Genomic DNA, 23,272 nt, shown 5'->3' on the forward strand with positions numbered 1-23,272 from the left:
TGGCCTCTCAGAGTCCAAATTAATGCTGCCCAGGCTTCCAAGAGTCCCTTATTCAAATGCTCTCATAATAAAGACAGATCGGGCTTCCCTGGTGGCACAGTGGTTAAGAATCCGCCTGCCAGTACAGGAGACACGGGTTCGAGCCCTGGTCCGGGAAGATCCCACATGCCGCGGAGCAACTAAGCCCGCGCACCACGACTACTGAGCCTGCGCTCTAGAGCCTGTGAACCACAACTTCTGAGCCCGCATGCCACAACTACTGAAGCCTGCCCGCCTAGAGCCCGAGCTCCGCAACAAGAGAAGCCACCGCAATGAGAAGCCCGTGCACCACAACGAAGAGTAGCCCCCGCTCGCCACAACTAGAGAAAAGCCCGCGTGCAGCAGCGAAGACCCAATGCAGCCAAAAGTAAATATAATTAATTAATTAATTAAAAAATAAAGACTGATCACTTATTTAGGAGAATGTAATTCACTTCAGAGGTTTTAGTTGACAAAAAGAGAAAGAGAGGCTGGCAGCTACTAAGACGTTATTTCACTAAGTTAAAACATTATTACGTCTGGTTTCTAATTCTTAGTTGGGATTGCAAGAGCACGTGGTCTGCTGCTTGGAAGTGCTTTAAAATGTCCTTCTGCCTGTAATTGGTACCAGCTCTGACATTAAAACTGCACTGTATTTTCTATAAATGAGAAGCAGTTGTAAATGTTAAGGATTCATGATATTGCTGGCTTTGATTATGCATTAAATCAGTGGTCTAATTTCTCTTTTTAGCTGCAGATAACGCAACTCTTTTTGTAAGTGAAATCTTAAAGACAATACCAATACATGTGACTGGGTAAAGCCTTGGGCTTTGGTTGAAGTGGAGAGAAGGAAATCTCTTGACCTTTACCATCTGCCTCAGTATCCCAAGAAGGCCCCTCCCTAGAGCCCTAGAGTCCTGAAAACACAGAATGAAAAACGCCATGGGCAACACAGTGAGCCGCCTCTCCTCTGCACCAATTCAGCTCTCCTTAGACCCTCCCTGCCTGACTCTATACACAAGGTGAGGTCCTCTGCCTTATACCTGAAAGACCTCACAGGACCTGTATTCTCCCCTGTGAAGCTGAAGAGAAGGAAACTCGACGCACAGTTGAAAAGCGCACTGCCCAATGCTTGGCAAAACACGAATGGGTCACAGAAACACAATGAAGGGTGACGTTTCCAACTGCAAAGTAACATGGAGGCCTGCCAGGGCGTAGATAGCAGTCAGCTATATATGCTTATTAGGGAGTGAATTTTGATATTTTTTTCTTCCATCGTTTCTGTTTGCACTGGAAGCAAAGCAGAATAACACACACTCCTAGGCACAGTACAGGAAAAGAGCTGCGGGTTACGGTGCAGGAAATACAAAAACCAGTTAAGTCCTAACCAGTAATCATGACCAACCTCTTAACCATGAAATGCATCCCACTGCCTGGCCATCATCCCTGTGGGTGCATATAAACAAAATTTAAATTTACATAAATTAGTATTTAAAATAGTTTTAAGTGCTGTTTGCACGAAGAGAATGGCAAAATGGTTCCCAATATATTGATACCATTCAACAACAGGTAGCACGTGTGGAACTGGAGGTGGGGGGGCCCTCCCAGATCCCCCCTTCCCATCCCTTTTAACCATTTCCTTGCCATCCACCCCAAACTCAATGGCCATAAGTAATGGCTTGGGGTATGGGAGTACGAAAGCCCAGCTCCCTTGCCTGGGGTGGGTCGGGACAACTCAGAGGCAGACTGATCCTCCCGAGTCCCTGTCCTCTTTTGGACTTTGCCTGAGATGACACCCTTGCTTGGCTACCTTCCCTTCCCTGTCTGGGTTCCTTTTCCTGTGCCCCTAGGGACACTTCCTTTTCCTGCGCCTCTCGGGACACTTCCTTTAAAAGCACTCGCACAGGAGTGCCCTTCTCTGGGTCTGCCACTGGGAAACCCCGCCTAAGACACCACACTACCGAGCTCACTACCAGGAACCTGGGCTCCAGGCAAGCAGTTCTGGTGTGCAATTAACACAGTACTGGCCATACCCTTTTCCTACCAAAATCTGTTCACAAAGTTTAGCCAAAATTGATCTTATTTGATTAAAAGGTGGGACCTGGAACCGAAATATCATAAAGTCTCAGTTAAGAAGAATGTACAGGGCGTGGCGTGTATGGATTAAATACACGTTCAAGTTAATTTTTTTAAAAACCTTTCTATGATGTAGTAGTGTGCTGTCCTTACTAAGTTGAGCGTAAATAATTTAAATCAGTCTTCGGGGAGTGGAGTCAGTTTTGGTTTTTGTTTCTTAAACGAGGCACTCTAAAACTGCACTATAAACAAAAGGAAATAGGCTCAATCTGCACACATATTAAGATGAATCTTGAAAACTGCTTTTTTACCAAATTCTTTACATGAGCTTGCTTTCCTGTAATTTTCCTAACTCTAAAGGTTTGCACGTGGCAAAAAAAATTCTGGGTTCCCTTAGGTTGCATTTATTCTGACACCTTTGAAGCAAGTCCATCCCATGGGACTTGAACCGTGACAAACCCGGTGAGAGTTGTCGACCCAGAGGGGGCCAGCCTCGTGCTGCTGCATACCTCAGCTTTCACAAACACACCACAGCGCAGCTTACCTTGACTCCCAGGGCTTCTCCAGAAATGACAGCAACGGTCACGCCCTCCTTACTGGGTTTAGGGATTTCGTTGCTTTTCAGTTCCTGGTACCGAGGCTCCACCATCTTCTGTGGGCTCCTCAAATTAACCCACAGTTGTAGGCCGTGGACTGGCTCCTCTGAGCAAGGCATCTCGGCGTGCACGATGCCCCGGCCCGCGGTCATCCACTGCAAACACCAGACCGAAAAGAAGGAAGTGTGACCCGCCCTCTAATGAGTCCACAGGTGGGATGATTACCACCTGGTAATTAAGTCAGGCACCTTACAAGTGCTGCTTTCCGAGGAATAACAAAACGACAGAGACAACTGCTGGAGGCCTTTCCAGTTTTCCAAACATGTCCCATGCTTCCACGTGTGCGATCAAATCATCAGCTCTGGAATTCACACAAACGGAAGAACCCCCTCTTTGGCATCCCTGAGTCTTAGATTGCGCCCCTAGATGGGGAGTTGTGGGCAGAGAGTAAACTGAGAAGTGCTCTCGGGAGACGCATCTTAACAAGTGAAGAAAGCAGGATTGGGCAGGGGGAGAAGCCAATCACCAATGCAGTTATTATACAACGGAGGCCTTAGCCGAGCCAACAGGGAGCTCTGGAGTCGGATGAAACTTCAGAATTGTCCCAAATTGAGGCTTTCCTATCCCCACATCAGCAAACCCTTGACTGTGGGCCACCGTGCAGTAGCGAGCACAACCTTGGGAGGGGCAGTTACCGGGGCAGAGGGCAGTGCCCAGGGCGGGATGCAGCTGAGAGCCATCAACAGCCGGTATTCGCAGCAGCTGGAGGACACGAGGTGGGCCTACAGGTACCCGTGGAGGCCCACGGGACCCACCACACCATAGGCGGCTGACTTCAACAGTAGGAACGGAGCCCTCACCGCTTGGAGGAAGTTACTGCCTCCGCTGTTGTGCAGACTTTTCAAGCGTTCATTTATTTCTTTACTAAGAGCACATGAGGGGCCAGCCCCAGATGCCAACCTTGGGATCTGGGGATAAAGGGATAGAACACGATAGGTAGGTTTCTTGCCCGTCTCAGCTTGGGTTCTCCCACAGAAGATCCTGAGACAAGGGCTCGAGTGCAGGGAGTATATCTGGAAAGTGGTACAGAAAGCACAAGTAGGGAAGAGTAGGAAGGGTGAGCCAGGCAAGGGAGAAAGCCACAAAGGGGGGTTAACGAGCAGGTTACACCTGTGGGCACCTGGGGCTCAATCCCACTGGGAACCATGCCGAGGCACATTAGAATTGATGCATGGAGGGTGGAAGAATCCACTTCCGGGGTCACAAGCAGTCAAAGCTACACTTTACATTCTGCTCCGGGGACAGGTTACTGTTGACTTTTGGCCACGACTCTTTGCCCTTTTGCTTTTCTGCCTCTCAATCTCCTGTTCACTGAAACACCACGATTCAAATATTTGCAGATGTCATCCCCCAAAATATGTAAATGATCCCAGAAAGTACCTGTATAGAGTCCACACTTATAAAAACTGGCAAAGATGACCCAAGCACTTCCTGGGGATTTTAACTGTAACACGTCTCAGACAGGACTAGGATGGTGGCCGGGTTTGGGTCATGCTCTTTAAGTGACAACACCTACCCCTGCAAATGGACTGGAAGATAAATAGAAAATTGTCTCAAAGGCAGCGGAGAGATCTAGAAAGATGAGGACGGAAACTGGCGCAGTGAATGTGGCAGCAACTGGGACATCATGAGTGACCGTGACCTGAACAGCTTCAGGAAAGGTTTGGGGGGCAGTGCTGAGAGGCCAACCCTGATTTCAGTGAGTGGAGGATGGGACGGAAGAGAAGGAAGCCGAGACAGTGACTTGTGATTACTCTTTTCAGAAACATCAGGAAAAGCCCTACGTGGGAGCTAAAAACTGATTGTGAGGGCCCAGGGAAGCATGAGAGAAGAATACAAGGGACCCGTGCAGGTTTCCAGGTGGAGTGCAAGAAGCCATAGAAAGGGACAAGTCCAAGATGTAACAGGCAGAGCAGGGGATGCGGGAAGCTACCAGAAGTGGGTGGGACGGAGCAGCCACACCCAAAGACTATGAAACCATCAGCCATTCCTCATCTGGGCCATACCTGCAGGTCTCCTGGGTTCAACTGACCAGTGTGTCCACAGAAGTCTTCATGGGCCATGCTGCCCCCTTCCAGGAGGTAAGATACCTTCGGGAAAAAAAAAAAAAAAACAGAAGAAAAAGTAGGTGTTGGAGGACTGTGAAGAGTTGTTCACTTTTTCCACTGAAAATGTGCTGACCAAAGTGTCAGGAGCAACTAAGATGGTTGAGCGAGCTGAGGGGATGAACCTCAGTGACAGGGCCACGCTAGCCCGGGCAACATCTTTGAGAGAATTTCAAGTGGGAGCCCCTTCCTCCAGGCAGATGCAGCCCTGAGCAAGCAGAGCTCCCAGCTGGGTGAGAGGGGCCGCCACTCATACCCTCAGCCCGCCGGGCCGAGGCCCTGCCACGGTGGGTCCCAGAGCCCAGGGTGAGAGAGGCAGCTCCTGTTGAAACAGCAGGAGCCTTGTTACCAAGGCCACGTTCACCCAGGTGTGTGGAACGACAGATCTCAGGCCTCCACACCTTCCTCTACAGGCTGATGGGAGAAATCCAAAGGACGTGTCTTTCCAACACCAGGCACACACACCCATGAGGTGCTCAGTAAATGCTGGCGAGATATGTCAAATGAATCCATAGAAATTAAAGTCAACTTTTCCAGAGGCAACTCCGTACTAAATCTAAAAGCATTGTCCGTGTTGAAATTCTGTGTTGTCCGTCACGGTAGCCACTAGCCACAAGTGGCTACGTTTAAAATAATTAAACAAAATAAAAAATTCAGCTGCACGAAATCTCTTGCATTTCTATACACTAATGACGAAAAATCTGAAAGTAAAATTAAGAAAACACTCCCGTTTACCATTGCAACAAAAAGAATAAAATATCTAGGAATAAACCTACCTAAGGAGACAAAAGACCTGTATGCAGAAAATTATAAGACACTGATGAAAGAAATTAAAGATGATACAAATAGATGGAGAGATATACCATGTTCCTGGATTGGAAGAATCAACATTGTGAAAATGACTCTACTACCCAAAGCAATCTACAGATTCAATGCAATCCCTATCAAACTACCACTGGCATTTTTCACAGAACTAGAACAAAAAATTTCACAATTTGTATGGAAACACAGAAGACCCCGAATAGCCAAAGCAATCTTGAGAACGAAAAATGGAGCTGGAGGAATCAGGCTCCCTGACTTCAGACTATATTACAAAGCTACAGTAATCAAGACAGTTTGGTACTGGCACAAAAACAGAAATATAGATCAATGGAACAGGATAGAAAGCCCAGAGATAAACCCACGCACATATGGTCACCTTATCTGATAAAGGAGGCAAGCATATACAGTGGAGAAAAGACAGCCTCTTCAATAAGTGGTGATGGGGAAATTGGACAGGTACATGTAAAAGTATGAAATTAGAACACTCCCTGACACCATACACAAAAATAAACTCAAAATGGATTAAAGACCTAAGTGTAAGGCCGGACACTATCAAACTCTTAGAGGAAAACATAGGCAGAACACTCTATGATGTAAATCACAGCAAGATTCTTTTTGACCCAGCTCCTAGAGAAATGGAAATAAAAACACAAATGGACAAATGGGACCTAATGAAACTTAAAAGCTTTTGCACAGCAAAGGAAACCATAAACAAAACCAAAAGACAACCATCAGAATGGGAGAAAATATTTGCAAATGAGGCAACTGACAAGGGATTAATCTCCGGGATTTACAGGCAGCTCATGCAGCTCAGTAACAAAAAAACAAACAACCCAATCCAAAAATGGGCAGAAGACCTAAATAGACATTTCTCCAAAGAAGAGATACAGATTGCCAACAGACACATGAAAGAATGCTCAACATCATTAATCATTAGAGAAAGGCAAATCAAAACTACAATGAGATATCATCTCACACAGGTCAGAATGGCCATATCAAAAAATCTAGAAACAATAAATGCTGGAGAGGGTGTGGAGGAAAGGGAACACTCTTGCACTGTTGGTGGGAATGTAAATTGATGCAGCCACTATGGAGAACAGTATGGAGGTTCCTTAAAAAACTACAAATGGAACTACCATACGACCCAGCGATCCCACTACTGGGCATATACCCTGAGAAAACCATAATTCAAAAAGAGTCATGTACCAAAATGTTCATTGCAGCTCTATTTGCAATAGCCGGGACATGGAAGCAACCTAAGTGTCCACCATCGGATGAATGGATAAGGAGGATGTGGCACATATATACAGCGGAATATTACTCAGCCATAAAAAGAAATGAAATGGAGGTATTTGTAATGAGGTGGATGGAGTTGGAGTCTATCATACAGAGTGGAGTAGGTCAGAAGGAGAAAAACAAATACAGTATGCTAACACATATATATGGAATCTAAGGAAAAAAAAAAAGGCCATGAAGAACCTAGTGGCAGGATGGGAATAAAGACACAGACCTACTAGAGGGTGGACTTGGGGATATGGGGAGGGGGAGGGGTGAGATGTGACAGGGTGAGAGAGTGTCATAGACATATATACACTACCAAATGTAAAATAGATAGCTGGTGGGGGGCAGCCGCATAGCGCAGGGAGATCAACTCGGCGCTTTGTGACCACCTGGAGGGGTGGGATGGGGAGGGTGGGAGGGAGGGAGATGCAACAGGGAAGAGATATGGGAACATATGTATATGTATAACTGATTCACTTTGTTATAAAGCAGAAACTAACGCACCATTGTAAAGCAATTATACTTCAATAAAGATGTTTAAAAAAAAAAAAATTCAGCTGCACTAGTCACATTTTGCAGGTTCAACAGCCCCATGTGCCTAGTGGCCACCACAGTGGACAGCGCAGATGATAACGCATTTCCATCTTTAAAGAAAGTTCTATTTGACGACACTGATCTTGGTAAATAAATCTGAGTATCGGCAGCCATCTATGGTAGGCATTCTGTGCAGGGAGCAAAACCTTCCTGGGAGCGTCTGCAATCACAGTACCTCTTAGCAGAATGAAATACCACCGATTCTAAACAGCACTAGAAAATCGAGCCCTTCTTATTTCATGATTTCACTAAACGGAAAAATCAAGCAGCTCTAAAATTCTCATTTTAAAAACGATTATGATTATCCTAACTAACAAAAATGAAAAAGACACCCAACTACTTAGCATTTTAAACTACCCCAGGGACATGGTAACATCTGAAATGAAGATTTAACACCGAAAGCTTAAAACGCCATTTGTACATTGGTGCTGGGGTCCTCTCTGTACCACTCTATTTAGATTCGACTTTCCATTTTGCTCATTTTGTACACACTTATGAAATTCATCTGTAATGCCAACAAGAAATACCAATCAGCCACAACAGTTCTGAAAGGTGTCTGCAAAACATGTTTACTGGCAAACCACGCGTGGCTCCCCGCCTCAGGCTTACGGGTGACAACTCCGATCATTTGCATCATTGGATGAAGTTTTCATATTCTAGCTATCCAAATGCTTTCTTTAAAGCGTAATGTGTTTATCCGTTTTAACCTTGGAAACTGTACTTCAAAACTCTCTTTAACCATTATTAAAAGAGCAAACCAGAAAATGCAGTCTGCAATTAAAATGCCAACATCTCTTGTAATTATGTAAGCCAGATCTAATTTTTGCTCAAAGACTTATTCCACCAAATATAACAATTTAAGTCACTACTTAAAAAGAGTAAATAATACTTTTTAAGCAACAAATCACAAATCTCTAAAACCACAAAAAAAGAGTAGAAATATTATATTTCAACAGGAAAGAAAAACAAAAACAATATACCCAAGAGGTAAGAGAAGAGAAAATATCTATGAAGGTTTCAGCATATATATCAGATACTACTGTTTTACACAAATAAGATTATTTCCTCCTCCATACAAGAACGCATTATATATGTCTAGGCCAGATTGTTTTTGCAGTCTATGTTTTTGCTGTATCCTAAGGCATAAAAAGTAGATCTAACTAATCTTTTTTAATATGAAAATTCAAAAAGTTGTTTCATAACCTATAAGTGGCAATGGGTTTCTGATCATTTTCCTATACATTTGTGTATTTAGGAACTAGCCAAAAGATTATCAATTCATAGATGTAAAACTTACAACAGAATAATTTTTAAATAATAAAGATTTATGAATTCATTGAACAAATAGTCATTGAGGTCTTCCAATGGAAACGACACAGAAAATATCAATAATTGTTTTCATGAAGCTCATATTCTCATGCAGAAGAGAGTAATTGGGAATAAAATATGGAGTAAGGGTCCTGCTGGGTAAGTACATGGTCGTGTGAGGAGCACAGGAAGGGTTTAGCTCACACTTGGGTGCCAGATAAAGCTTCTCGGAGGAAGTGAGTCCTAAGGAGGGAAGGGAGTAAGCCAGACAAAAAAAGATGGCAGTGAAGGTGGGCCAGGAGTGTGTTTCAGGCACATGTGAAGACCAAGAAGTGAGAGAGATCATGACTCACTCAAAGAACACGAATGGCAAGAGATAAGAGACGAGAGAGACGAGAAGGGGCCACAAAATAAAACCAAGCATAGCACTAACACTAGATTCAGCCATGACCTCGGTCTCCTGTATCAATGTGACCCCTGCTGCATCAGCAGGGCAGGACCTTCCACATAGTGTTAGGGAAAACCTCCGCTGCCCTTGGTGATATCTCCCTCCCCATGGAGGGTACTCCATTAACACTCCTCAACTCTTGCTGTATCTCACCCACCCCTCCATAGTGGGAAGGAAACAGCTTGATCTCATTGGTGGACTTGAAAGCAGCAGCTGCGCTCACATAGCTGAACCCTGTTTCTCCTCTTCCTCTTTGGGAATCAGCCTGCCACAGAAGGTCAGGGTCCCCTTCCGCTCTTTGCCTCTGTGAGAAGGGCCAGCCCCCATGGCAGTGGCCTGCAGGGCTCCAGCACAGTCAGTGAGGTCTGAATAGAGTCTGCCTCAGTTTCAGGTGCTGTATTCAGAAGCCCAGCTGCCTGCAGATATAAGCCACATTTGACAGTATCAGCTTTATTGGAAATAAAGATCTATTTTTGTCTGCTATCTTTCTTACTCTTTCATCTCAACTGGTTCGGAATTCAGGCCAGGAAAGCAGACCATTGTTTATTCTGCCTCTTCACGTTCCCAACTCAGGGCAATTTAAGACCTGGTACTGTCATGCTCTTGAAATCTTATACTGCAGCCTTATAAACAACCCACCTCTTCTGGAGCAAATTTTATTGAGTGCCGGATCTTGAAACCAAGTATTTGTAGAGCACTTACTACAGCGCAAATCAAGCTGGCTGACACGAGGACTCTTTGTGTGTCATCCTGCAGAACAATGTCACTGAGGTATACTGTGTACAGAATGGCCTTGGTAGCAACCTTTATCCCAGCAAGTGACAGGCAGATGGCTACAGACACTGGAGGGTCTAGATTGTGGTTAATTTTATGTGTCAACTTGGCTAGGCTAAGGGATGCCCAGATAGCTGGTAAAACATTATTTCTGGGTGTGTCTGTGAAGGTGCTTCTGGATGAGATTAGCATTTGAATCAGCAGACTGAGGAAAGAAGATCCACCATCACCAGTTGTGGGTGGGCACCATCCAATCTGTTGAGGGCTCGAATAGAACAAAAAGCTGGAGGAAGGATGACCTGTTGCTCTCTCTTCTTCAGCTGGGACGACAATCTTCTCCTGCCCTCAGACATCAAAGCTCCTGGTTCTTAGCCTTCGGATTCTGGGCCTCGGTCTGAATTATACCGCCAGCTTTCCTGGTTCGCCAGCTGGTAGACGGTAGACTGTGACATTTCCCCACCTTCCTTAATCACACGAGCCAATTCCTATAATAAATCTCCTCTTACACAATCTCTATATATCCAATTGGTTCTGTTTCTCTGGAGAACCCTGACTAGATTTTAAGTCTAAAACCCCCTCCTGGAAACTTGCTATCGTAATGGCAACAGTACAACATTGGCACGGGAACAAAGGAGATCCATTTGTAGGGGAAATTAACATATAATGACAGCAATTTCAAATCAGTGGGGCAAGGATGCCTTTTCCAATAAACGGTATTGGAACAAGTGACTGACCATATGAGATATGACTAAAAGAATGTTCACAACCTAAAAGTTGAGAGCTATATTGTATTCGGCGGGCACACTAAGGACCTCAAGCCCGTGAAGCAGCATCTCAAGTAAACCTGAGAAACTGCTCCGAGGCGGCGAAGGGGGAGGCAGGATATATAGGAGTTTTGCAACAAAGGGCAGGTAGTCTGAACGTCGAAAGAGTACTGTTAATTAAAGAAAACCAGATATCTCAAGTTAAGGAATTTAGCGCTTTTTTATGTATGGGAAGATGCAAGAGTCTGGGCTCACTGAAATCCTTCCTTTGATATGCACCTCAGCTATTTGGGGCCAGTATCCTGTGTTTTCACATCCTGAGTTTCCTCAGGGCTCACCGCGGGGAGTGGCTGCAGTCTGATGGCTGCTAGATGGCAGGTATTCTTTCCTTCCTGAGTTCCCTCAGGGCTCTCCAGCTCACCAAGGCGGCGGCGGCTGCAATCCCTGAGGATTGTGACATCCTTTGTTTACAGATATGGCAGGAAGTATTTTATTTCTCAGAGAAAAGAGAGTAAGCCCCCACTACATGCAGAAACGTGTTCCAAATGGATTAAGGATTTTAAAAATACACTTAGAAGATTTAAATCTAAGGAGACAACAAGAATCCAAAATGTCTGCACAAATCTATCTCAGCAATGTTTATTATGATGGCAAAAAGACAGGAACAATCTGGACGATGGGTTAATAGGGTACATTTAGCTAAATAATGGTACAGTCATACAAGAGGATATTATTTGCACCTGTTAAAAAGTGATACAGATCTTTATTCACTGACACAGAAAAACAAAATATTACAAAAAAGCAGGCTACAGAACAGCAATTGTATTTAAAGGGTCAAAGGCAATGATGCATTTAAATGGGTTCATTCAAATAAAACTGTAGCCAGTCATGCTGTGTACCCGTGTAAGTGCCTGGATGGACACGTGTCAAAATGTGAACAAAGGTCATCTCCAAAGGGTGGAAATGCAAGTACGTTTTATTATCTGCTTTCTTTTCTGCTGGTCTACGTTTTCTGCAATGAGTAGTTTACTTTTTTACAATGGAAACCTTTTTTATTTTGGGAAAATAAAAAGATGTTGCCACTAATCAGTGAATGAAAGTAAGTGATATGCTTTATTGTGCATAGATGCTGGTGAATATTGGTCCCCTGTGTGGGTAAACTGGGGCTGGAAGGAAGGCAATAAGACATAAGGCAAAACACTAAGAATCAGAATAACTCCCTATTACCTGTGAGGACCACATAGCTGGCTCTGACTTTAATATGCTGCTAGATGGGAAAGATCTGGAATTCTTATAGAGGGCACTCATGCCAAAATAAGAATTAAGCACTTAGGACTCCATACAAAGCTTAAGAATTTCAGAGGACAAATTAAAAGCTTCCAAATTTCATACAACCAGCCAAACTACACTGAGCAGTGTCTAGAATTGCTTTCCTTTTCCTGTTATTCATGTACTTTTAATTAAAATAACTGCATAATAAAGGCAAATTTCTTTCTGTTTGGGCTGAAGCTCCCCTTTGGCTTCTCAAAGGAGTCTCTTTCAAATCATGTTCTTTCCCTCCCCCAAGATCTTTCAATTATCCAAGCCTAGGGACTTTCAAGTTGTTAATCATCTAAAAATATGTCAGGCAACTTTCAAAAGTAAATTGTCGGGAACATGAGTCATTTAAAGATGAAAATTTACATGGATATCAAAAGAGATATTTTTGTTTGTTTGGGTTTTTTTTTTTTTGCAAATTTTATTTTAGGGAGCAGTTCCAACACTGTAAAAGACTGAGGAGACCATTATTGCCCCCTTTTCCCCCTATGTTTGCGGTGTGGATGTCCTCTTTTCTCTGGCAATACACAAGTAAACAGCATCTCCCCTATTCTAAATAAAATCTGAATTACAGAAGTCTGGCCAACGACGCTTTACTGAGTCCGTAATGCCTACCTTTTACTACTTAAAGCAAAAAACACGCTTTTAGCCTTTGGGGAAATAATAATCAGAAACCGAGGAAATTTTATTTACTATCTTTTATTTATTTATTTATTTTTGCTAAGTGCTGTAAATGTTACACTGAGACCTTAAGGATAAATTAACGTCTGCAGAGGATTAAAAAAAAACAAACAAACCTCAGGCAGTACTTTGAGAACTGACATGATCCAGATGATTTTTTAGGACATTACATAATCGCAAACACCTGGAGAATTGCCGTGGGTGGTTGATGGGATTGGGAGTGTTATGTTTAAACTTGAGACTTGCATGTGTCTAATTAAGTAAGAAATCTGTAATTTGAAACAGGTGTTTTCTTAACGGACTTGACGTGCTTCCTGGTCCTGCTGCATCCTTCCTCCTCCTGGTCCTAAACTTTCCACGGGTCTTTACTAAATATTTGTGCTTCCTTGTCAGTTCTTATTTGTTTGTGTGTTTGTTTGTATTTGGAAAGAGAAAGACACAAACCCACAACAGTAATGAAAGTAAAGCATCACCTGCAATATGAAGTTTAGAGAAGGTGTACTTCAAGGAGCTATAAATGAATCCTGAAGAATTACAGCGCCAAACAGAGTTTGTTGTTTCTGGTTGGTATTTAGGAAGAAGAGTGTCATGACCTCATTCCCTGTTACAGATGCAAAACGCATTCTTTAAAAGAAAAAGATTATATTATAGATTAAACTCTGTTTTCTTTTAATTTCCATTTGCCCTAAAATGGTGCCCTTTTCTCTATTGGTAGCTGAGTAGGAAAAAGAGAAAAACAAAACAAAAACACGGGTTGAGGTCATGGCTGATGAGAGAGGCCAGCAAGGAACATCTTGCGTAACCGAAGCGGCTAACTGGTCTTCAAGGACAGAAACAGCATGTTTGAATCCATACAATTCAGGACCCGACTTATTTTACAAAAATGTCTTAATTTCTTGAGCAATCACTGAGAAACCTGGAAATTCACACTCTGCCCCCAAGTTGGCTCATCCAATCACGACCCCACAAAAACACCTTCACAAGTGCCAGAAGGTGGTTTGCACAAAAGAGGAAAAGAGAAGCAACATGGTTTAGGTATTCAGCCAAGGGGCAAACCCGAACTTTTAACGATCTGCCACAACCCCCGGAGACGCCCCCTGCTGGCGAAGCCCTGCCTCGGGAGCCACTCGGGCACTGGAGCCTGGGTGGGAACCTGGGCTTTGCCACTTATTTACCAGGTGTGAGATGTGGGGTGAAGTCCTTAACTTCTCGGAGGCTCAGTTTCTTCACTTACAACAGGGACCTAGGCAATGAACTCACCGAGCATGGTGAGGGCTAACCCAGGTGATGTGTGCAAAGCACATAACAAGTGTTCAGTAAGTTCTAGAATCAGCACACATACGTTTGCCACATTCCTCGAGCAGAGATCCTGTTCATGGTCCTCCCTCTGGTCCTCACTGGAGCTTCCTGGAATGATTTCCCCCGATATTCTCATGGTTTGCGTCCTCACTTCGTTCAGGCCTCTGCTCAAATATCACTGCCTAGGGACTTCCCTGGCGGTCCAGTGGTTAAGACTTCGCCTTCCAATGCAGGGGGTGTGGATTCGATCCCTGGTCAGGGAGCTAAGATCCCACATGCCTCACGGCCAAAAAACCAAAACATAAAACAGAGGCAATACTGTAACAAATTCAATAAAGACTTTAAAAATGACCCACATCAAAAAAAAAAAAAAGTCACTGCCTAAGAGAGGCCACCCCCAACCAGGTCATCTAATTGGTCAATCCATTCTCAATCCTCCTACTCTGTTTCTTCTTCCTAGCTTTTTCATGAAGGGCACTATATTATATAATTATTTGGTTATTCATTTATTGTCTGTCTTCCCTAAGAAAATGCAACCTCCCTGAAGGCTAGAACACATAGCTGACACTGAAGATGGATGGATGGATGGATGGATGGATGGATGGAAGGAAGGAAGGAAGGAAGGAAGGAAGGAAGGAAGGAAGGAAGGAAGGAAGGGCAGCATCTTGTATTTGCATAGCATTTCAGCACTTAAAAAGCATATGATCCTTGGAATATACTATCACCTACACGATACTGATGAAAACATTGTGGCTTAGTGTGATTAAGTTTACACCATTAATAGTAGCAGAGAAAGGACTTAACATTTTCTGTCTCTGAGAATAAAACTATCTTCACTCTCGCACAGTGTCCCACAAATGCTGGCGCCATCTTGGCAGTAACACAGGTGCTGTGAGCACCGCGCCTGCCTTGGAGGAGACAGCTGATGGGAGCTGCAAGAGGAGCCAGGGCTGCCAACTGTGAGGGCTTTAGGCAACCTGGCACCTCTGGCAAAGAAAGGGTCCTTGCTATTGTACACAAAGCTGAAAACAGGCCTTGGGATTCCCAGGTGAAGTGGAGAAGAGGCTGATGGAGGGACAGGCAGCCCCATGATCCCACGATGAGGGGATCATGGGATCCTTCTCTGGTGTGGACGTTGACAAGTTCTACCCAACAACATCTAACTACAGAGCAATGAACAAGTGACTTGAAAGCAATTTTCCTTTTCTATTTTTCTGTTGCTCCCCTCACAAAAGTCTCCCAAATTTACTAATTTTCCTTTCATCCTAAATAAAATTTCAGACATGCACATCGAGGTTCTATGATGATCACATTCCCAAATCTACTCAGGCTGAACTGCAAACTTCCTGAGAATCTTCCAGCTGCTTCTAGAACCCCAGATTCAGACATGCCCTTCCTCTTCAAACTCCACTCAGGATTCAACCCTTTGGGGGAATCTCTTCAGACAAACTACCCCTGGCTCCCCATGTCGTCAGGCCAGCCTCTTAACTGATACCACTTACATCTTGTAAAACTGTGGTCAAGGCGTTCACGTCCATTGTTTCATTTCCCATGTTATACTGAAGGGGCTTCTAGGGAATGGTGTGCCAGCTTCTAGAGTTACCCCAATTTCCCACATACAAAAGCACTATGTCTGTACCCAGCGGGAAAGTGGGTAGTTCGAAGCATTGTTGCTTAAGAGTGCCCTCTGCTGATCCTTATGATGCGTGCTCACTGTTTTTCTAAAATCAGTTCTCGCCAAACCAGGGAGCTGTCTGGCTAAAAGATCCACCGATGACTAATATGTCTTCCAGCCCAAGCGCGTTGTCTCTGCTCAAAGACCACGTGTCCATGGGGCAGGCTGCCCTCTATTCATCAAGGGAGGGGCTGTGTTGTGGTGTAGAAGTGAGTTTTCCTCTAGTTAAAAGCTGTCAAGGCCGACACCCAAGAAAGAAGGGCCTGAAACGCTCCTCCGCATACATGGTCCTAGGCAGGCTTGGGGCTCGCAGGGCTCTTACAGAGACAGAGTTAAGGGAATCATGTCGATTTCCTTCTTGTTTTAATATTTTGTTCAAATTTCATTATAATAATATTTAACTTAATTAAGCAGCTGACACCTTTTGGTGGGTGATTTCTTATTATTCCTGATTCAATTCATTGTAAGGATCTAATTTCTGAATGTTTCAGTGAATGTGTTCATTGCACTTGATGTTATTGGGCCACAGTTCTCGGGATTTTGGACTTCAAGAAGCAATAAAACATTTTATAATAAGGGGGTGTGATACAGGGATGCCAATTTTTGTCTTTCTTTTGTCTTTTTAAATAATCCTTTAATTTTGGAATATTTTTTAATCTCTTTTTCTTTTTATTTCATTTCAGCCTGCACAAGAGAAAATGTCATCACAAACTCATAAACGGGAAGTTAGAAAGCACCCAAGGGGAACACAATGATTATCCCTTCCCCACCTTCAGGGAGCTACTGGTAACTCCAGCAGGGAGGGCACTACTAAAACATGTAGCTAAGAGAAGCGAATGTTGCAGAGAAGTACAATTAGTCCCACTGGACACAGAAGAAAGATTAATCCTGATGAGGATGAATCTAGAGGAATGGGGGAGTAACTCATGGAGAAGGCAGCCCCCCAGCTGGTCCCTAAAGGACTGAAATATTGGGGAAAAGCTGGGGTGGGTGGGGCAAAACGGTATAGAGAAGAAGGAAAAGAATCTTTAGGTTGTAATAAAAGGTCATAAGCAACTAAAGCACCATTTTGTTAATTATCATGTTATTCCTAATCATGAATGGTCTCCTTGTGGCTACAAGAAGTTAAATGATTGGTCCTTAAATATCCCGGCAGTCAACCAACCCAATCCATTTCCTCATTATACCGGAAGTTCTGAGGAGAAGTGAGAGCATTACTTTGCACTTATGGGCAGGAAAATCCAGGTCCCTGAACCATGAGAGCAGTGGGTCCCACACTAAGTAACAGAAGGAGTATGAGGTGTTCACAGTTTGAGGATCTGTGCCACCTGTGCAACCTCACTTCAAATGCTATGAACGTGTCTATGTATTGAAACACTATCAGATGTACAGAATGGGAACTTTGTTCCAGGAGTGGGAGCATGGAAGAGTGGACCGGTGTGGGCCTGGGATCAGAGGGGCCCACCTGCCTTGTATGGGCCGTGAGCTTGACAAGTCACCACTTCTCTGGCCTCTGTTTCCTCATCTGTAAAATGGGGGGTGGGCATGTGTGCTAACAATTCCTGCTTTTCAGGGTTGCTGTGAGGTTTAGAGCTAAAGTAGACAAAGCATGTGAAGCTTCTCATAAAACATTAGGTATTTTAGGTATTTTACCTAAACATATTAGGTAGCTAGTATGTTAATATTAGGTAGCTAATATTAGGTAGCTAATATTACTGCGTGGCAAATTTCCTTTGCATTTACTCCTGTATGTTCAGGCATTTCATTTGAAAAAGAGTGTATTGACGGGTAACTCTGAAGAAGCTTTGCTAATAGTGCTGAACATTTGGAAGAAGCTTTTTGTCATGTAATGATCTATGTTAATTTATTTTAGACTTATTTTTAGTCCCACTTAGGAAGCATTACTTTATATTTGGTAACATTAAAGAATGTTTAATGACTAGTATATAGTCTTTATTACATCCCCCTCCAATTTGTCTACTTAGGAACTCTGGGAATGTAGTCTCTCAGACACGAATGGTTTCTGTTTGTGATTGGAATCGGGTGGGGGAGTGGGGCAGAGGGAGAAATTGGTTGGGAATATATTTCGACTACTTTCAAAGAATATTTCCATTGAAATGCTTCTTTCCCTCAAATGACCTATGCTGGGAGCTGTCCTGGGCACTGCAGGGTATTCAGCGGCATTCCTGGCCTCTACCCACTAGATGGCAGTAGCACCCTCCAGTTGGTATAACCAGCATGGTCTCCGGACATTGCCACAAGACCCTGTGCAGACAAAATCACCCCCAGTTGAGAACCACTGACACAGTCTAAAAGCCAGACTTTTAGACTAAAGATGGTTCTAATTTCAAAAAGACTGCATTAACTTGGGAGTTTTAGGATATAAATATTGGTCATTCATTCATAACTAGAGATAGAGCTTGGCTTTGAAGGCCTTCCCCAATGATAGCCCAACCTACAGCTTTAGATCCCGCCCCACCCTACACATCCAATTTTTATGTCCGACTAAACTACTCCCCGTTTCTAGTTTATCCCCGTACTATGTCCTCTACTTTTTCCTCTGCTGTTCAGTCAGTCATATCTAACTTACTCCTTAAGGTTTTACTAAATGGCCAACTCTTCCCTGAAACCCTCCCAGACTTGTTAGAAGTGCTAGCTTCTCCCTCAGAATGCGAAACTTCACCAGCTGGACCTCTCTTGTTCCTCCTTAATCATTTTCTAACTTTCTTACGAACTGGAAGTCCTCTGCCCCCACTTGTAAACTCATGCACACGCATCCGCATGCACACACACACACACACACACACACACACACACACACACACACAATTTAAATTTCCTTTCGGACAGGGAACACGTTGAGGAGGAGAAAGTTATGTTTTTTAATTTGAAGCACTTCTAAATTTCGTTGGCACCCTTAATGGTGCACAAATGTTTCCTAGAGGAAGCTGCCCCTAGATCATACCCCACCCCCCTTCCACTCTGGCATATGTTATTAACTTGTCTGGTTGACTGGAACAGAACACAAACGAGGTCGATTTTATGCGGAGAAGGCAGACCCAAGATGAAGGCCTCAGCAAGAGTTCCTGGAGAGCAAGTGAGTGCCAGGACCTTCATCGACCGTGAGAGCGCTGTTTATCTTCAAATATGGCGTGTGAAGAGGGAATTTTGAAAATATATTTTACATAACCAATACACATGGTCCAAATTCTAATGGTACAAAGAGAAAAAGAGGGTTAGAGTGAAAATTAACTCTTTCCCACTCTCCCTCATCACCCAGTAACCTTCCCTGGAAGGTACATTATCAGCTTCTTGGGTGTCCTTTGAGAGAGAATCTAGGCATTCCCAAGAATCAAAGTATGAGTGGAAACAACCCGAACGTCCATCAAGAGATGACTGGATCAACAAAATGTGACACAGCCATACAATGGCTATTAGCCATAAAAGGGAATAAGGTTCTGACACATGCTACAACATGGATGAAGCTTGAAAACATTATGCTAAGTGAAAGAAGCCAGTCACAAAAGACCACATACTGTATGATTCCTTTTATATGAAGTGTCCGGAATAGGCAAATCCATAGAAACACAAAGTTTCAGAGGTTGTCAGCGGTTGGGGGACGTGGTAATGCGGATTAACTGCTAATGGGTGATGACTTTCTTTTGGGGGGTGATGAAAATGTCTGGAATCAGCGGTGATACTTGCACAATCTTATGAATATACTAAAAACCACTAAATTTTCAAAAAAGCTTTGTGAATATATATTTTTATCTGTTGTTATATGTTTTCTCTCTAAGCACCATCTTCTTTCGGTATTGTTACATGAATTCTGTAATTTTGTTTTCTTTGCATCAATGTAATCTGTGGAAGTCATCATTCATTCAGATAGTCCACCTTCCCCACAATAAATAATAAACCATTTTTGGGAAAGAACAAAGGTACAGTCGTTGCTCTTTATACAAATCCCACATTATGCCATAACAATTCTGTACCTTGCCTCTGTCACTTTCCAACTATCATGGAGATTATTCTTTATCAGGACCTATGAAGCTGTGACATTCTTCTACCAGCTGGGTAGTATGTCATTATATGCACACATGTATGTGAACCATAGTTCTCAACTGGGGGCAATGTGGTGGCCTCCCTGCCCAAAGCGGACAACTGGCAATAATACCTGGAGACACTTTTTCTTGTCGCCACTGGAGGTAACGGGGTGCTATCGGCAGCCGGTGAGGAGGGGACGGGATGCAGCTGAACATCCTACAATGCACAGACCCCCGCAGCAAAGAATGATCCACCCAAAATGTCAATAGCGCCACGGGTGAGAAACCTCGATTTAAACAGACCATGATTCATGAAAATTTAAGTTATTTATAATATCTGCTTTTATAAATAACGTTGCATAATATTCCACCTTCCAGACATACAAAAATTTCCTTACATATAATCTCCACATATATAATCATTTCCTTTTTATTTTGGATACTTACTCTGTTACTTTTTTTCTTTTTTTGACTTTTTAATATTGCACTGGAAGAAACATTTGTATAACAAGCCTCTGTTCTTATGTTGTTTTTGTTTTTTTCAGGCAATTATTAGATTCCTAGAAGTAGGATAATTGGATTAAAGGAGAAAAACTTTTTGCCCTGGAATTATAATGGGTCTTATTGCTATTATGAATGGGACTGCCCCCCCCCCCCATTATATCTGGCTATTGCCTTTGGGCAGGAAAGTGGGTGATTTTTGCATAGTTATTTTCTATCCAGCCATTTAGTAAGAGGTTTTGGTTGATGTTCTTAGCATGGTGGTGCCGAGGGGTGTCCTGGGGGTGAGGGTGGCTTTAGCTTCCTTCCTATAATCTGTTAGTGTCACCCCCAATCCACGCCAAATAAATGTATACGCTAAAATCCACATGCTGCAGTGTAACCGTAACTTTAGAACAAGTCCTGTGCCCTCCATCGTCCTCCAATCACATCACCACCCAAAGCTGGACGCAGCCACCGTGGGGTTTCCTTTTATTAGCATATTACCTACAAATAAATAATTTGTCCTCCTCCTTTCCAATAGCTCTCTTATTAATAGCGTCAAAGCTTCCAGAACCATATTCAATCGTGATGGTGCTGGTAGACATTCTCATCTTTTTCTCACAGTGACAGGAACATGTCAATACCTCCATGTCAGAGATGAGAGAGGATGTTCCGTGAACAATAGTCTTTCTGATGTTCAGAAAATATCCTTCTTTCCTAGTTTTCCTAGAGTATTTTTTTTTCTTTCCAGAATAGATTTTTTTAAACGTTATGTTTTTATAATTAAATTTATTTACTTATTCATTTTTGGCTGTGTTGGGTCTTCTTTGCTTTGCACAGGCTTTCTCTAGTTGTGGCGAGCGGGGGCTACTCTTCATTGCGGTGCATGAGCTTCTCATTGCGGTGGCTTCTCTTGTTGTGGAGCACGGGCTCTAAGCGCGCAGGCTTCAGTAGTTGTGGCACGTGGGTTCAGTAGTTGTGGCGCACAGGCTCTAGCGCGCAGGCTCAGTAGTTGTGGCGCACAGGCTTAGTTGCTCCGCGGCCTGTGGGATCTTCCTGGACCAGGGCTCAAACCCGTGTCCCCTGCATTGGCAGGCGGATTCTTAACCACTGCGCCACCAGGGAAGTCCCTCCAGAATGGATTTTGAATTCAATCAAGCTTTTTTTTCCCCCAGCTTTGATTCAACGATGGTATGGTTTGGGTTTGAAAGTGCAATGCAAATTAGAAAAAACAGGCCGCGTGGGAGACGGGAGGTTTGGGTCCAGTTGTAAGTTTTAGGTGTGAATCAACAGAACCCTACCCTTCCTCTAGAGGTATTGTTCAGAGGTTGCATGCAAATGCTGCTGGCTGCCAACCAGTAAACATTAGTCTGGCTTTTCTGATGGGCACACCCTCGGAAACAGAGCGGGTTTGTTCTCCTGAACAAAATCAAAGAACCTGCTGAGGCTTGTGGTGAAAAACTTGATAAAACATTTCTAAGCCCAACTAAGGACAGAATGGACCAGACCATCCTAAAACATTCCTGCGAAGCAGGCAGGACGGTTACTCCTAACCATTCTTCAATTGAAGCAGGAATGATCAACCAGGTTGGTTTCCCCAGGACAGAGGGGTTCCTAGGAACACGGGCCTTTCAGTGCTAAAACCTGGAAAGTCCTGAGGCTATAATTTAAAGGATGATTTTGAAAGGTACAAAATGGTAGGTGAAGGGTTCATCAACAGTGTGTGAAACTGAAGCACTTCTCTTTCAGGCAAAACTAAATTGGGGCAGGGCGTGGATTAAAAAGGAAGAGTGTTGCGCATTTTTTCACATGGTTCTTTGTTCTGAGCATATAGAGTTGCCCTAAACAAATCAAGATATCAGGCCTGACCAGAAATAGGTAACTGCAAAATCATTCCACCCTTTACCACTTGGCCTTTCAAAACAATGCTCCCCGGAGTCCAAACTACAGGCAGGAAATTCTGCGTGCATTTTCCCCTTTGTCTTGGGACCACCAGCTGTGCCTCCTCCAGGGCCTTCCTTCTTCCTCAGCTTTTATGCAAGTTTTTAACAGAATGTATTTCGCTATCTAAACCGAAGAGTTAAGTTTTAGAAAATGATTAGCCATTAACTCAGTAAAATCAGGTTCTTGTTCTTAGCTCACAGAGTTATAATATTTCTTGGATAAAGAAGATGTGGTACATATATACAACGGAATACTACTCAGCCATAAAAAAGAATGAAATAATGCCATTTGCAGTAACATGGATGGACCTAGAGATTATCATACTAAGTGAAGTAAGTCAGGAAGAGAAAGATGAATACCATATGATATCACTTATATGTGGAATCTAAAATATGACACAAATGAACTTATCTATGAAACAGAAACAGACTCAGAGACATAGAGAACAGACTTGTGGCTGCCAAGAGGGAGGGGAGGTGGGAGAGGGATGGATTGGGAGTTTGGGGTTAGCAGATGCAAACTAGTATATATAGGATGGATAAACAACAAGGTCCTATTGTATAGCACAGGGACTATATTCAATATCCTGTGATAAACCATAATGGAAGAGAATATGAAAAAGTATATATATATAAAACTGAATCACTTTGCTGTACAGCAGAAATTAACACAACATTGTAAATCAACTATACTTCAATTAAAAAAATAATAATATTTCTGGTTTGGAGGGTCATCTAGATAAGTGATTCCTAGGTTGAGTTGGCACCTGAGATTCCAGGTGATACCACTGCTGGTTCACGGATCACACCTGAGGTAATAATAATTTTGCAGGAAAATATTCTCCACATTTCTTTGATCATGTATCAGTATTAGTTTAAAAAAATGTGAGCAGGGACTAAACAACATATATTTAGTTCTATTTTATATTCATGTGTTAGTCCAGCATAATTTCAGTTTTCTTTAAAAATATAAACATGAGCTCTA

General features: G+C 43.2%; 1 protein-coding gene across 6 annotated transcripts in view; it reads right to left on the reverse strand.

Annotated features, from left to right (window-relative positions):
• PIR (pirin) overlaps positions 1 to 23,272 on the reverse strand; it is a 111,088-nt gene that overhangs the window by 56,927 nt on the left and 30,889 nt on the right. For all 6 annotated transcript variants that reach the window (XR_014258920.1, XR_014258921.1, XM_082447259.1 and 3 more), the window contains exons 4-5: positions 4,757 to 4,840; positions 2,639 to 2,845 (exon numbers count right to left, since the gene is read on the reverse strand). Coding sequence is in view for 4 of the 6 variants with exons in the window: in XM_082447259.1 (XP_082303385.1) it covers positions 2,639 to 2,845; positions 4,757 to 4,840 (291 nt within the window). In the remaining 2 variants the exon portion in view is untranslated. The remainder of the gene's footprint in view (positions 1 to 2,638; positions 2,846 to 4,756; positions 4,841 to 23,272) is intronic.

The sequence above is a fragment of the Balaenoptera physalus genome, assembly GCF_965194825.1.
Source record: "Balaenoptera physalus genome assembly, chromosome: X".
Lineage (NCBI taxonomy): Eukaryota > Metazoa > Chordata > Mammalia > Artiodactyla > Balaenopteridae > Balaenoptera > Balaenoptera physalus.